The 16,679-nt window shown below is 33.4% G+C and overlaps 2 protein-coding genes across 2 annotated transcripts; both read right to left on the bottom strand.

Moving 5' to 3' along the window:
- Positions 1–813: 813 nt before the first annotated feature.
- LOC104755475 (protein NRT1/ PTR FAMILY 6.3) lies at positions 814–5,354 on the bottom strand. The gene is made up of 5 exons (XM_010477865.3): positions 4,882–5,354; positions 4,541–4,718; positions 4,402–4,441; positions 3,643–4,217; positions 814–1,893 (listed from the first exon to the last, which is right to left on the bottom strand). The coding sequence occupies exons 1-5, from the start codon at positions 4,991–4,993 to the stop codon at positions 1,029–1,031; spliced, it is 1,770 nt and encodes a 589-aa protein (XP_010476167.2). The 5' UTR covers positions 4,994–5,354; the 3' UTR covers positions 814–1,028.
- An 8,691-nt stretch (positions 5,355–14,045) lies between these two features.
- LOC109130036 (14 kDa proline-rich protein DC2.15) lies at positions 14,046–14,806 on the bottom strand. Its single transcript, XM_019239226.2, has one exon. The coding sequence runs from the start codon at positions 14,643–14,645 to the stop codon at positions 14,247–14,249; it is 399 nt and encodes a 132-aa protein (XP_019094771.1). The 5' UTR covers positions 14,646–14,806; the 3' UTR covers positions 14,046–14,246.
- Between the last annotated feature and the right edge of the window lie 1,873 nt (positions 14,807–16,679).

Raw genomic sequence — 16,679 nt, 5'->3', positions numbered from 1 at the left:
ATGGTTCTTCATCCGTAGTCTGCGGCATCATCTCGGCGAAACTATCCGATCAAAATCAAGGGAGCTGCGGCGAGGAGAAGCATCTGCGAGACACCGACGGTAAGAGCTCTACCGGTGGTGTAGCTACGCGGAATGGAAGAAGGAGGTTTCCCGGCAAGGAACGAGAGAGGAAGGCGGTTAGGTCGGGCGACTGGAGATTCTGGAGGCTTCGTCGGACTGTTGTACGATGGGGGAGGTAGTCTGCGATCTGGTGAGGCTAAACCACCGTCAAAGGTCCCCCGATCTACTCCCTACTGCTTTGCCATCTCACGGCTGCGCAAGGAACTCCTCGACAAAGACAAGATCGGCTTTCTTCCTCCTTCTCAAAACGGCTCTACGGTGGCGGGATGGCAACGGATCCTGGATCACCATCTCCGTTCGACCCGCGCCGTCCAGGCTCACCGGAAAGTCCCACTCCGGCGAGTATCTGCAGTCCATGGTCGGCGGCTGCACTGTGTTTTACAGTTGTAGATTAGGGTTTCATGTCGTCCGGTTTATTTTGGTTTTGTGAATCCGGGTCGGTTTTGTATTAGATGGTTTAGTTCGATTTGATGTTTGTGGATTGGGCCTTCGGGATTCTGTATGGGCTTAAATCCGGAAATAGTCCATTTGGACACTAATTTATAAAATTGCATACCCTTTAACAAAAAAAAAAAAAAAAAAAATATGTGAAATACATTAATTGCATCAAACCTCAAATAATAACTAAAAACAAAGTGAAGTTTTCAAGTTTTTTTTTTTGACACACTGAAATGAAAATGAAAATGGAAAATCTAAACAAAAGACGTTAATTGCGTCAAATCTTGGGAAATTTTACAATTTCTGCTTTGATCCCTGGGAAAACTTTAACTTTTATCCCTTATCGGTCGGTCCATTATTTGTCGACTCGAACACAAGAGGTAATAAAGAAAAATTATCATAAAATATACCACAAAATTCAAAATCAAATTTAAACATATCAACATAGACATGCACAATGTTCATCATCATCAATGACCCATGGGAATACTCGGCTCATCATCCATCTCAATCCCGGCCTCAGCTAGTCGTTTTTCCTTGTAAACGTACCACTTTGAGAAAACGAGGAAAATTAGGAAGTTTATGGCAACAAGTACGGCCACAAGCCAGTAGAAATTGTAAAGACGACCCTTGTTGAGATCATCAGCAATCCAGGGATGAGCTGTCCCGGTGAATTTCTCAACGATGGTCACGAGAACCGAGCTGAAGAAAAACCCTAATGCCAATGTGCTCAACAACAGACCAGTGCTCATCCCTTTCATGCCTTTAGGGCACTCTCTCAAGAAGAAATCTAATTGTCCCGTGTAGATTAACGCCTCTCCGATACCGACAATAAGATATTGTGGGATGAGTAGATAAAACCCTAGAGGAAGCGTTTTGACCGTTGGACCATGGGCATGTGCGGTTCTAAGACGTTTGATCTCTATCAAAGCAGCCACAGCCATAGCCAAAGATGCGAGTAAAAGCCCCAAACCGATCCGTTGAAGTGGTCTCAGACCGTGGGGGTAGTTGAATAGCTTTTTGCAAAGGCGAATGGCGACACGGTCATAGAGGGCGGTGGTTAGAAGGAGGCCTCCGACGTAGAAGGCTGCCATCGCGGCTGGAGGGATCTCGAAGCTCCCCATGTGACGGTCCATCGTCTCAGCTTGTGCGACTGATAATGTCGTCAACTGTGCGTGAACGGTCCAGAAGAGGATACATGTTAGCCAAATTGGTAACATCCGCACGATTTGTTTCACTTCCTCAACATCTGTTAGTGTTGAGAGTGTCCATTTGTTGAATACGTTCGAGGTCACTGCCGCTTCCTGGTCCCTTATTGCTGCCTTGTCCAATGCACTGTGGAATCAAAAAATGATATAAGGAATAATTAGAACATAATTATTGTTGGATTATGTATCCTTAAATTTGCATCAAAAGATCTTTTATGTGTTCGTAGTAGTAAGCGTTGGCTTGTTATTGTGCAATAGTTACGTATGTGAAATGCCCCTAATTATTGAAATTTCATAGATTATTATTTACCAATAATACACCTTTTTGGAATATAGCCTAAGCATTGAATCAACAACATGTTGTGGAGTCAGAGATAGTTACGTGGAATCTTTTCAAGATGACGTACACCCTTCACACACCCATAGCAAGAAATATAAATATGCACATACGTAATTGGTTTTTAGAATAGTCCAGAAAAAAATGTTAAAAATTGAAAAATAAGGAAAAAGGTAAAAGTTTTCTCTAATGTTTTTCAGCTATATATTACCTTAGAAAGACTCAAACAAAAGATAAATTAAGCACTTAGCACGCAAAGCACGTGACGCTAGGGTTAATGTTGATGTTATATGCCTAACTAATTGGGTCTGTCCCGGTGAAGGTGTAAAGTAGTGGAGGTCTTACAACACTAAACGTGAACGTTTTCACTACAAGACAAAACAACTGTCTCCCCTAACTTCTCGTCTCTTCTTCTTTATTCATTTTGTTTTCCAAAAAAAAAAAGGAAGAAATTCAAATATGTAGAGATGCCAAAGAGATTTTTAATAAACTGTCTGGAATAGAAAAACAATTTGATTCCTTTGGATTCTTCTGTTTCTTTGTAGGCATGCATAGGGATTGATGGATACTAAAAGATACTGTACTTACGAGTCAGGTGAATGAATATATATTTTTGTGTCAGTGTGTAATGATATACTAGTATAAGTTTTAAGGCAACATAATCAGTTAATTATAATATTATGAAAAAATATAATTTGTCACGATTATGGAGCTACGCTTTGTGTGAAAACCAAAAATAATCACGAGAGGGTGTGAAATTTTCTAACGTAATTGTATAGGTGAAAAGTAAAGCTGGAGAATTATACTCCACTTGCTATTTTATTTTTTTAAACCACTTGCATATATTCATTTGTTTATCTGAATTTGTATTATATCTTTTGAGAGACTTCTTTTCTTTTCCTACCTATGATATCAACCGAACTTGACGTGTTATCTAACGAACATACACATGCATATACACACACTCCTAAGGAAAAAAAATCTACATATAAATGACAAAGTAGGGCCTTTGAACCCCAAAAAAATATCTTAAAAAGTTGCAATTAGCTGTAAAAATTCGTATCCAGGACCAGTTTCGCTGTATGGTCGAGTGATAATATTATGAAAATGATACCCAAGAGACAAAACAAACAAAAAAAAAAATCAAGCTTTTCTAATTAGTTTTTTTTTTATGGCTGTCAAAAAATTAAAAATCGATTTCTAATGCCAAGTAGGCATATAATCAAAAATATTTGTGGTCCCACTATAATTAAAGGACACGAGCTTTTCGAGTTATTTCCCCACTTTTAATTTCACATTTTTCAAGTCTATTGATACTACTATCAGATTCAATTAAGGGAACCTACACTACACCTCAATTATTTGAATTAAACCATTATAATGGAATATAAAAATTTGACAATTTTAAGTCTTCAAAATATTTTCAAAAATTTTAATCTTGAATCAAGAGAAACGTACGTGGGATTTTTTTTTTTTTTCACTAAAATGTTTTAAAATATATTAGGAAAACAAATGATGAGTTAATTAAAGAAATCGTACCGATATTGGTTGGTGTGAGGCAGCTTTTGTTTACCCTTCATCGCACCTTCCGCCGCAATAATATCGTCAACATCGTAGAGATATGACGGATCCGCCGGCAGCTCGAGCTTCCTATTCCTCCACGCCGCCACGATAACAGCAGCAACCTGCGTCATCGGGCTACCAACCAACTTCTTAAAACGGTAGCGGTTTGTGCCGGCCAAGAAAACGCTCAGTGCAAGCACGATCGCAAACGCGCAAATGCCATATCCCCATTTGCGTCCAACATCGTCTTGTATGTAGACAAGGACCGTCACGGCTAAAAGAGAGCCGACGTTGATACAAAAGAAGAAACGGTTGAAGAAATATGTCATTTGTGACCGTTCTTTTGGTTCGGTCTCATCGAATTGGTCCGACCCGAAACCCGAGACGCTTGCCTTCACACCTCCCGTTCCGAGGGCGGTGAGGTATAAGGCTAAGTATAGGACCGTCAGTTGTATTCCAGTTGCTTGTTCGCAATGAGACGATGTCGTTGGGTTGCATCTTGGTGGTCGAAGTCCCGGTATGATTGTTGATAGAGTTAAGATCGAAACTCCCTGATAATAATCATATAGTTCATAACATAATATTAATTTTTCGGAAATTTAATAACAAAAATAACGACTTATGTTGTTTCCTATTTCGATTTGTTTATTAGACTAGTCAAAAATTTTATTTTATTTATTTCATTTTCTTGGCTACAAGTTTTGGTAAGAGAAAAGGGACTTCTACGGTCCTTACCGTGGCTTGGATTGCGGCGAATATAGCAATCGTTAGGTACCTATACAAACCAAAATAATGAATTTTAATTGTTACTTAAAAAAATAAGTTGAATGATTTCAATTTTGTTAAATATTTATCTGTATACAAAGTTACAAACCTGCCGAGAAAGGTATCTGCGATGAAGCCACCGAGGAGACAGAGCATGAAAGAAGTTCCAAGGAAATTGGTAACGGTGTTGGCCGCCGTTGCATTGCCTAAATGCATAGTTCCCGTCAAATACGTCACCAGATTAACTCCGATACCTAACGTCGTCAGCCTCTCCACGGCCTCAATACCTTCACACAAATTTTATTTATTATTAAGTTAGATGAAGACATGGGAGATAAAACGATGTCCACAAGAAACGTATAACGTATAGTAAATGGGCCATTAGAAATTTCTAAGTGTTGTCTTCAGCATATATATTGTTGGTGTATTAATTTTTCTATATATACTTACAGAGAATCATGGCGGCGCTGGCCCATCCGCCAGTTTTTGAGCGATCGGCGGGGCGGCCTTGGAAGTCCCAAGCATCAAGAAGGATATCAGATTTAGTTTCAGGAAGAGACATATCTTGAAGATGGTTTAGGAGTTTTTTGCAGTGACTGGGGGGGGGGGGGGGGGGGGGGGGGTTTGTTCTTATGGAAAAGGCTGTTTTGTTTGGGAGCTCTTGGTCTTGGTTTCTTTTGTGGTATTAAATGTGTCCATTAATACATCTATTTATACTAGGAAAGTTGCCAAGATAAAATTTTATTTATATTAATTCATAAAATAAAATATTGAAGGAAAAAAGTGACACATGTGTGACTCTGATGAGTGTTGTTTGATTGGGGAGAGAATATTTAATAAAAATAATTAATATATTTGTAGAAAGAGAAAATTGAGAGAGAGAGAGAGAGAGAGACCAGAGGCTAAATCTTACCACTTCCTCTACCTTTGGAACTGTGGGTTTGAACTTTAAGTTAAAGTCATAGGTCATTTTGTCAGTGACTCAATGGCATCAAGTGCATCAATTTTACCCACCACCTGTTTTACTTTTGTTCAATTTCTTGAAAATAGGGGGAATAAATATGTAAAAAATAACTGTAGTTCGATTATGATTTTACTTCCATGGAAGATCATTTGTTTTTTTTTTTTTTTTTCACGTCTGAACTACGGAATATAATTAAAAATATTTGATTACGGTGTTAGAGACACATTTTAATCATTGTTCATTTCATTTGCATTATTGTCAACGCATATCAATTTTTGTTTTCGTTCTCATCCTTCCATTTTTCGTTTGTTCATTATCGAACTTTGCTTGTAGGCCCACGGTTATTTCCTTGTTATAGAACGTCATTATAATGATCCTTTTCTATGCTAGAAAGTCTATTTTTTTTGTAATCAACTAATTCTAAACTGAGACTCATGTATTTTCACATGTAATTATCAAATTATAGTTGTATTGCATATACAGTAAAACCTCTATAAATTAATAATGTTGGAGCCATAAAATTCTATTAATTTATAGAGATTTTAATTTCTCGATAAATTAATAATTATTAATTTATAGAGAAACTTTCTTAATTTGGTAAAAAAGTTTTAAAATAAGATTTAATCGTTATAACGAATATTTTCGTAAAATCAATTAAAAGAAAAATAACAATTATCATGTTTTGAAGATAGTACTCAAAGATTTGTATATGATAAAAAAATTAAAAATAAAGTCTAATAAAAATAAATGTGTGTATATATACATATATTTCAGATAATTTTATATAATTATTAATCTATATTATTGATCAGACCATATATTTACAAAAGATTTTCAAAAAAATTATTATCTTATTATATTATCGAATTGTGTCTAAAATTACACTACTCCCAACTTGGGACCGAATAAATTTATTAATTTATAGAAATTATTAATTTACCGAGTATTAAATTATAGAGGTTCTACTTTAATCGGAGAGAAAACTATTATTATCTATGGAATTCAATCAAAACGTATAATAGAAGTCAATAAAAGTGATTCTAGCTATTTGTTTTTTTCTTTTGTATGTCAACAATTTAGGTATTTGTTACAAAATTGAAACTAAGGATTTATAGATTTGGTATGATTACATTAATGTACCAACTTTCTTCTTCTGTGTTAATGGGAAAGTCTTGCTTGAGATTTAATGGCTCAAAATGCATGCTTCTTAGACGCCACTAAAAATGAGTCATGCTGGGACATAATTAGTACCTTCTTTTCATTTATTTAACGTTATAATGAAATGAAAGAAAATAAAGGGTATAGTCACAGGAGTTTCATGAACTATATATATAATTAGAAGCCTTGCAAATTCAATGGTTCTCTTTTGCTCTTGAGCAAATAGGACTATAGGATCATAAAGAAGATGAAAAAACGGAGAACAACTCATTTTCATTTTGTAGAACCAACAAAATAATAATCATCCAACAATCATAGTTTTGTTAGTAAGTCCCAAGACCCAAGTTTTATGTAAAATATTCACACACAAAAAAAAGCAAGTCAATAGTTCCCATGAACAGGAAGAAATATGTAATTTTTAAAATTCATAAATATATATGTATACACTGTGTAATGTCATGATCCATCTCTATGTATACACTCTGTGTCATGTCAGATCAATGAAGTTTCAACCCCATAATGAACACTTTTTTTCGTTGTTAGTGTCATACTGATATATATCTACGCTAATATCCCCAAGAATCGATTATTTTTGTGCATATCCAAAGATTGAGGAGGAGTGAAAAAGGGGACAATGAGGAGAGTCCCATCCAAAAAGAAAAGGAGAAGGAGTGGTGAACCCACATTTGTTATCTTCTATATTGAATAAAATTGATAAATGCATCGTCTGGACTCCGGAGAATAAAAAAGGAGAGAAAAAAGAAATACTAATTTTATAAGATAAACCCCATATATTCAAAAATGGAAAACAAAGATGAAAATGGATGGATCAAATGTTTTGGGCGGAGCTGGCTTTGCTAATGTTCTGGATGGATGTTGTATTTATTATCTCAGGGCCCAGATTTTTGGCACGTGACAATTTCGTAGGACCATGCGAGAGATTCTCCCCCTCAACGTTGACTCGGTCATTTCAAGAGGATGAATCTATTACAATTGATCTTCGCACGAAAAGGAAACCACAGTTTTACTTTTGCTTCAATTTTTATTGACTTGTCACGAACATAACTTAAAAAAAAACTCATCATTGTAAAAATAGTATTTAGAGATAACGATTTACATTTTATAGCTGACTGTAGGATCAGATCACCTTGTAAATCAGTATACATAAGTCGTATGAGTGGTGAGTACGTTTTTGCGTTGAATCCTTTAGTACATTCTTAATTTTTCTAGAGATAAAATGGTGATAGTGCATGTAAAGCATTTTTAATGTTATTAGAATAGAGAAAAAGACCCTTAAATGTTCAATTCAGATAGGATGACACATTGAGTTACTATATATATATGCCCAAATTTTTTTAATCTTCATTTGACTGGTTTTTATTTAACCAATTGTTTATACTAAACATGGATCAAAATGATCACATATACATAGATCGATTAAATCAGTATTTCAATCTTAATAACAAAAACCTTGTTTATCTGAATCCAAATGATTTACATCATAATAATATTGCCATTGCACAAAGATTCGAACCTGCAACATTGAGGTAATTAAAATCGACGAAGGTACTTGTTTTGAGTTAGGACACTAATTTGTTAACTTGATAAATACAATTAAATTAAGCTGTAGGGTCTATTGACAACTTAATGATTTATTATTAACTATATGTTATTTATATTCCAGCAGGTGACGAAGGAAGAAAAAAAATACAGATTCATTTTAATAAGGATTGATTGAATCATGGAGAAGAAGAGTATCGAATTAAATAATTGGGTATGGAATCCTTCTGAGTATCCCAAAGGCCACGGTTGACCAAACATAGGAATGACAACTTGTTCAATAATACAATGTTAAATAATATTGTAAATATAGTATGTTTTACGAAATTGTATTCTTCTTCTTATTATACAGTGATTATGTTAGGATTATCGGTAACGGCGTCTTGATTTCGTCACTAATTAGGAAATTAATTAACAATGTGTTTAGGAGAAATATATGGCTAACTTGGATGGTAACGAAAACGTCCACTTGTCACAAAAAGGTGAAACAGATTATCAAATTCTTATTTGCTGACATCAAATTTGATTTTAGTTTAATGCATCCCACTCTCTCGTATACGCGCATATGTAGATATCATAATTAACCAAGCCTTAAGAAGATGTAATTTGAGCGAAAATTAAAAAATAACACTAAGTAAATAGGAACCAAACAGTATGATTTACAAGTTTGAACCAACAACCTCCCCAATTGAATCATTGTACACACTTGCATGTACAAACGAAATTCATAATAATTTCAAGGGGTAGTTGTGAAAGTGATTTTAACCAAGTTGGTGTAAGGATAATACGAGATTCAGTTTCGGTTTTAACAATATTCAAACGGAACTCATTTGGTTAATTTAACCGTAGTTGAGTTATTTAATAACTTTGGTGTGTCTAACTCTAAGTCGGACTAAATATTTAAAGCTAAAAAAATAAATGTTACAAGTTATAAGTTATAAGTTATAAGTTATAACTATTGAATAGATGACCGATGGGCGGCACAAGCTTCCTATCTCTCTAACTCTCCTGATAAAAAAAAAAGTCAAATCCTAAATAAACAAATAATTGATATCATTGTTTTTGACTTAGAGGGGACAGAACCAAATAATCACGCTTTATTACGAGGGGCATATAATTCGTGTATAGATACATACATATATGAGAACTACATGTATATATCAAAAAAAGGTGATATCTCGGGAAGCTTTTAGTGAATCATGACTGGATCCTGGGTACATGTCCAGAACTAATTAAACTTATTTTCATCGGTTTTTTTTTTTTTTTTGTCGCCAGAAAAAAATATACAATCCGCTATTTAACGACAATTCGTCATCAAATGTTAAATATATATATTTTTTTCTGTCTGATGCAGTTTTTGTATGACACATTTACAGTATAAACGCAAAATTTTCATTTGACGCTAAAAGACATGTGTGACCTAAAAGACATGTCTCGAGTTTTATGAAAGATGTTGAACTGAGATTTGGAACTAGAGATATGCAAAAATTTAAATAATAAGGAAGCAGTTATCTCTGCAAGGAAACAAGTTTATTATGCTTGTAGGTATCAAAATGCTGACCAGAAGTCGATTTTAAAAAATATCAATTACATGTATAATATGCAGAACTGAATTAAAGTGATGACACACTGTAACAATTAGGTTACAAATTATGATCATTAAAACTCGAGACTTAAAAAAATGTATGTGCATATACTTAATTGTTAGTGTATGCTTTAAAAAACGATTAAAGATTTTTTTTTAGATTAAGGATTTACGGATAGATAATGCGAAGAGGGGAATCGAAAGTGAAAGATACCTTACATCACTGCAAAAGAAATTTGATATTGTTAAGTACGTCGTGATCTTTGGAAATGAACCAGACATCTAAATATGGTCTTTTTGATGTTCTCAAAAGACATCTTTTAATTATACCTAATTTTAATTAAGCAAAGACAACTTAACAGGAGGCGTTTGTATAAACGTCCACAAGTTCCTAAAAACGAAAACACAAGTTCGTCGTTTGTGTATGAAACATATATAGAGCTAACATTTCAGTTTATCTAATTCGATTCCAAGCAGCTTAGATGTATACGAGCAATTTCTTTCTTTTTCTGTTCGGCATAAAAAATGTAAGAGAGCAGTGTAACCGTAATAGTTTGTTTTTGTGTGAAGAAGCTTAAGAACATGTTAAATTTATGATTGTTAGTTATTACTTTAGTGTCGATAAGGTCACATTAAAGGATATACATTAATTAAAAACTTGGGCAATGCTACTCCGAATGGTTGACTTACTAATAGATAACAATATTGCTGCCAAAACATATAAATAAATAATGAAATATTTTGATTTTTTTATTCCATTCTATATGATGAAGCTGATGTAATTATTCTGTACACCAAATCGTAGTTTTGAATCTGGTATCTTAGAATAAGATAACGTAGTGCCGCCCCATTTTTATTAGTTGTGTGCTAATATAATAAGGAATTAAGGTAAGTTGTTAAGGTTAAAAGACGGTAAAAAAATGCCCCAATCTTTTATTGATGTCAAAAAAACATTCAATATATTTTCTTTAATATTGCCGTCCATATTAATGTGCGAACATACTAAATCTGTTAATCAAACCAAAAGAAAAACGATAAATGTGTTATACTTTTCTTTTAAAAGATAATATGTTTTACTTAATGATTATTATGATTGTTTTTATTTTTTGAAACGATAGATGTGTAGTCTTGAATTTGAAACATTGTAGTAGAAAAAGACCTATTAATGTTAATGATGTACGTTGCATATTTATAAATTATATCATCTAATTTATAGACTAAATGCTTAATTCAAGGGTTGCTTACAAAAATGGTAAGCAAATAACACCTTAACTGGTATAGAAGATTCTCTATCAATGTCCAGATATCACCAGGCAGGAAACAACTTATTATGTGGCCAACACATTCTGTCAAATGAGATTCTTTGAACTTTTTCTTATTTTATCCTAAAAGGTTGGATCTTACCCTCTTCTACACTTGTTAAGTTATTATTGCTTATATTGTGGATATGCATAGCTTTCCTTCTTTTTTTCATTCTTGCTGAGAGTAAAGCTATTTGTCTTATATCATTTTCAAGGATTTTCCATAAGAATACATAAATTTGCACTAGAAAGATAAATTTCGCTATTACCATTAATGATTACGTATTGAAAAAGAGATGATATCTAATAACAGAAGTTTATTTTTGACTATTTTTAAAATTGAAATTCATAAAGGTTTATAATTTAGACAGAATTTTGACTAGTTCGATCAATTTCAAGATGTTTAGCTACTTTCTTTTTGTTTTTATGTTAGTTTGATGGGTGGGCAACAAAATTTGCTTGTTCGTATGTAACTTGAGAATGTTGAGATTGATGTATTTGATACTCACACTTTATGCGTTTGATGTAACCGAGCCCACGTAAAAAAATTAAGAGAACCTATAACCCATGCGTTCATATATAGCTGGATTTCATGTGGTTAGCCTTGCAGTGAAGCTTGCACGTCTTGGACACACCTGTAACATATTACAGGATGACGTCAAAATAATTTTATATCACAAGGTTTGATCGATCATATTGTTTTGTCTTGTGATAGATTAAAACATATTACAGGACTCCTAATCTCCTAGCTAGTATTTGCGCGCACACGCACACACCTGTAACTGTAGGCGTATTTTTTATTTTTTATTATTTGAAAAACATAACCTTGGGAGTTGAACATAATTAATCAAATAATTTTTGCTTGAATTAATTAAAGGCACGTAAATAATTAATAAAATATAATCATTTATGGGTATTATCGTATTAACTAGATCTTAAATTAGATCAATTTAGGAACTGACACTCTAATGGTATAAGTTCTTAACTCGAGAAAAATAATACTATAAGAATACTATTCAAACATTATTCAAACTTTAAACATTATTCAACACTAAACATTCAGCAACTGTTTCTCATTCATATTATAACGTTGAAATAGAACAATACTGTGAGTCAAAATGTCACACCCAAGTTTTCGCGTCTCGTATCTCCAATTGCTGCTTCGAGGAGTTACCCAAGAGACACTAGCTAGAAGCTCCCGTTACATCGACATATTCAACGTTATTACATTATTAATAACGTTTATATATACAACTACATAAATATTTCAATGCCGTTGAAACATTGGATTTTCCGCTTCACAATGACGCTCAAGAAAATAAATGTCGTCAATGAATTATGAACTTGATTAATACATATTCTAGTTAATTTTATAAACAATAGTGATGGATTTCATATTTAGGATTTTCAATTGCAGGTTCTTAATCTTTTAATGTTTAAACCATAACATCTCGATCGGGTTTTCACATCTTAGATTTGATCTGCATTTTCTTAATCTGATCATGTTACAACGTAAAAAACCGATCGAGTTTTCGCATCTTAGATTTGATTTGCAGTTTCTGAACGTTTTAATTTATTTTAATAAAACGGACCAAACTATTACTAATGGGCCCAGTTAGCTGTATTATTAATGGGCTTAATATTTGATGGGCCAAATCTATCTAGTTCTTACGGTGATTGAACCCTAGACAATATTCTCAATTGAATAAAGTGACCATGATTTAGTGGTTTTAACGTTTTAAACATTTTCATGTCTCTTTGTCACGTGTTAGTGATGCGGATACTTGCCTAGGTCGGCCACCTCCCGGACCGGTGACGTGGTCCAAATTGGCTTCGTTGCCGAAGGTACGTAAATATATGCTACTCGAGTCTTCTGATGATTGTTATAAGTGTTACCTTCAAAAATTGCTACATATGGAGGATCATACTAGCTAGTTTCTGGTTTGTGAAAAAAAAATATGTGTGAAGTGATATACAGCACGTAATATATACTCCTTTATTGATCAAAGGAAACTGATCCAATCCACTTAATGTTTGGCCGATATATAGGCGATTTTTTTAAATTTCATTTTGCCTTGGATACAGTAAAAAAAATGTTCTATTCACAACTAGGCTAATTATTACAGGATCGATATGTAGCTACTTTCTGGATCTTGGATTTATATGAACATACAAAATATAAATTAATTGAATCAACAACTTTTTTTTTTGTTTAATTAATAATTGAAAAAAATTGAACTGATTTTACAACTTGCATCATCGTCGTCATCATTTTAGCTTTTTAAAATTAGACTTATTATATATCCATGCACGTACGTACAGTTCACTTTAATTATTTTTTACTTCTTTAGGTGGTGGCATGCGCAGATGGGTCCGTGTCACGGGTTCCATTTTCCTATTTTCTTGCCATGTTACTATGTTAGTATGTTATTACAATTTTATAGCTCCATAGAAGTTTTAAGAATGTTTAAAGAAAAAGTTTGTCTGGTCCTTATTTGGTTTAACGTTAATTTTCTCTTTTCGTATCGTTAGGGTCTCTACTGATTCATTAACCTCACTCAAAATCAAAAGAACTTGGAGTGGAACTCCCCGGCCTACAGGCTACACAAACCAGCATAAGTGCCCTAAATCACTTGTCCAAAAGGTTCTCGTGCTATAATAATTAGATACATACCCTAAAATTCAAACTAATTCTAAATTTTACAAATACCAGTAATAACCAGCCCAAAAATGTAAGCTCATCAGAACGGTTCAGGATCTTGATTCTTGACCAGCATGATTTTTTTTTTTCTTTTTTGGGGACAAAACCAACATGATTAAATCTTTTAATTCTTGTATATACTTTACGCCAGATAAATATCAACATGAGATCTTCCAATATGTGCACATTTTCTAAATGTATTAAGAAGTATTTTTCATCTCATTTTATAAATAGAAATCCAAATTATCTTGGATTGTGATAGAAAGCTATAGTTGCACGCGTTTAACATATGCACGGGCATTTCTAATTATATCATATATTTTGTTAATTTATCCGATCATTAAATTGTCAAAATAGAACCGGTCTTTAGTCGTAAACCCAAACAGATAAAATATTACACCAACCAAACTAGCTAGGAACTAAGAAATTTTCAGAAAAATACATGCGGATTCGGTTAGGCGCGAACCAACCAAACAAACAGAAGCCAAACAACACACAAATGACAAAGATAAAATTACTCGATCGATCCATCCTTTTACAACTTTATCAGGCGCAAATAAAATCAGAGGGAAGCTTTTTGCCGCAAGTGTTGATGAGCAAACTCAAGGAGATGGGAATGTCGATGTTAATCCCGAGAATGTTAGCTTTAATGGCGGTACAAAGACAAACGGCAGCTTCAAGATCGACAAGCCCTTGAAGTACTGAGCAGCAAGGGGCGTCAGGTGGGTTTCCGATTACAGTTCCGACTGCACCATCTAGTATTTTAGCGCAAACACCAAGTTTTAGGGCATCTTTTGGGCAGCTATGCTTTGTTGGATTGCTGATTGGGTTAGGGTTTGGGATTGGCTTAGTTGGCAAGCAAGTGTTACAGCCACTAACATATGCGAAAAGCATGAGATTAAAAGATAAGAAGAGAGCTGCGGAAAAAGATCTGTGGGATTCCATTGATCTCTAAGCTAAGCCCTAATCAATGTTGACCAACAATGTGACTAGAGGAAATGATGTGATTAGCTTTGGGACTAAGTGTGAGCGACAGTTAGGGCTTATATAGGAGCAAGCGTGAAGGCTCTGAAGTGAACCAGGCAGACTCGCACCGCGGGTTATGAGTGCTATTATTATATTTACCAACTTGATACTTCTTATAAAGACTATTTTTATGCACTTTTTGCTGAATTAATTAGAACATGATTATACAAGTACAATCTTATTAAGTTATTTAACATGTATTTACTCATAACCCGCGGACGAAAAGTAATCGATAGTTTTATATATAGATTCATTACCAGAATAAACATAAACTTAATAAATATCATTTTGTTGTTGGTTTACAAATATATATATATATATATATATATATCATTTTGTTGTCCAATGGATTACCAGACGAACCAATGGGCGATTTAGACCAATGGGCGATTGAGAAATCTTATGCAATCCCGTGAAGAGAACAATAATAAGAAATTTACCTTTTTAAAAACACTTTGTTTTCTTATGTGCAATAATTAAAATCATGTGTGGGGGCAGAAGGCCAAGTTGCAATTGTTTAGTTGATGAGCCAAAGAAAAAGTACTGTATTTATCACACACAAAAGAAAAATATATGCTACTAAGGGCTAAACTACCTCTAATTTTGAAATGATAGAAGAACTATATATAGTTAATTTCGCTTCCACATAACAGAACTAGTCTACTAATTATGTTTATAATAGTGAAAATGTTTCACATTTTTCTTTGCTATGGGATTAGATTTTGATAGATAGCTACATCCGCACTCACGAGCAAGTGGGTACTTTGAACTGGAAATAAAATTACGCTTAAATTGGATGCTATAAAAAGGACGTTTATTTAAAAAAACTTGAACCTTATATTGGATGCTACCAAAGGACGTTTACTTTACCTAGATCGAGTTATGTTCCAATATATCTTTTGCGGGATTTTTTTTTATAATAATATTAAATGTTTCAAAAATATAAAGTATCATAATTGAAGTTAATTTACGTAATTGTTTTTGAAAAACAGCTATTTTAGTTACATTTCGGTCACGTAGAAGAATATGAAACTATATATGTAGTCAAAGTCATTTTACACCCTTGAATCAAGCTAAAATTTGGTCAAAAGAATATGAAATTGAGTTAGCTTTCATTTGGTATGGACCGTATGGTTTAAAGCCGATCATGCTATCAAAGTAAAAAATTCATATATTTTGGCGAAGACGAGTCACTATGACTAATAGATAAGCGATCTCAAAACTAGACGAAAATTTTATGAATTAAAATAAAAAAATTTAAAAAATCAATAATACGTTTGCCATATTAGTCATAAGCTTTTGCATTTAAACTCATCGTTAGTCATTTAAAACACTAATTTTGATCCTTCATATCACATCAAGCATCTTAACTTATTTCTTGTTGTTTTTATTCTGATTCTTTTGATGTGTAAATAGTCACTCATCTTGGGTATGTGGTAGATCATGCGTGTATAAGTCATGGAATGTAAATACCATATACAAATTTTGAATTATGCACCGACGACAGCTAGATCAATGTAAGTAGATATCAAGATGTCTTTGGTATATGTGTGTGCAGTGAGGCGCTTCGTTGTACTATCATGATTCATCTTATCTTGTTTTACATTTTTTTGTGAAGGCACAAGCGAACCAGCAGTGTCACTCACTGTCACATGGTTTCTATGGCTACTATGCATTATAAAATATCATTATATATACGAATTGAAAGACATATATTTGAAAAAGTAAAAAGCTTAGAAAGTCTATCTAAAAAAGTTTTGTGTAGTTTAATGTATATTGAAGAATATTAAAATTAGAAAGCCTAAAAACGTATAAATCGCAAATTTTATGTAAAACTTAAAATGTGATACATGAAAATCAGACAAATAATATATCAGTCACAATTCGTAACAGAACGTATAAAAACATCCAGTTGAGGATCGATCATATTTCACATCGATTACAAGTTTACAA

Source organism: Camelina sativa, chromosome 17 (genome assembly GCF_030686135.1).
Source record: "Camelina sativa cultivar CO46 ecotype springtype chromosome 17, ASM3068613v1".
Lineage (NCBI taxonomy): Eukaryota > Viridiplantae > Streptophyta > Magnoliopsida > Brassicales > Brassicaceae > Camelina > Camelina sativa.
Note: the sequence above shows the minus strand (reverse complement) of the source record. Positions and strands in the feature narration are given on the sequence as shown.

What these genes read in the sequence shown, in the direction of transcription:
- LOC104755475 (XM_010477865.3), bottom strand. Translation starts at nt 4,993, where the DNA reads ATGTCTCTTCCTGAAACTAAATCTGATATCCTTCTTGATGCTTGGGAC. An exon ending in GCAGATACCTTTCTCGGCAG is followed by an intron (nt 4,442 to 4,540) that starts GTTTGTAACTTT and finishes TGGTTTGTATAG; the next exon opens with GTACCTAACGATTGCTATAT. An exon ending in CCTCACACCAACCAATATCG is followed by an intron (nt 1,894 to 3,642) that starts GTACGATTTCTT and finishes TTGATTCCACAG; the next exon opens with TGCATTGGACAAGGCAGCAA.
- LOC109130036 (XM_019239226.2), bottom strand. Translation starts at nt 14,645, where the DNA reads ATGGAATCCCACAGATCTTTTTCCGCAGCTCTCTTCTTATCTTTTAAT.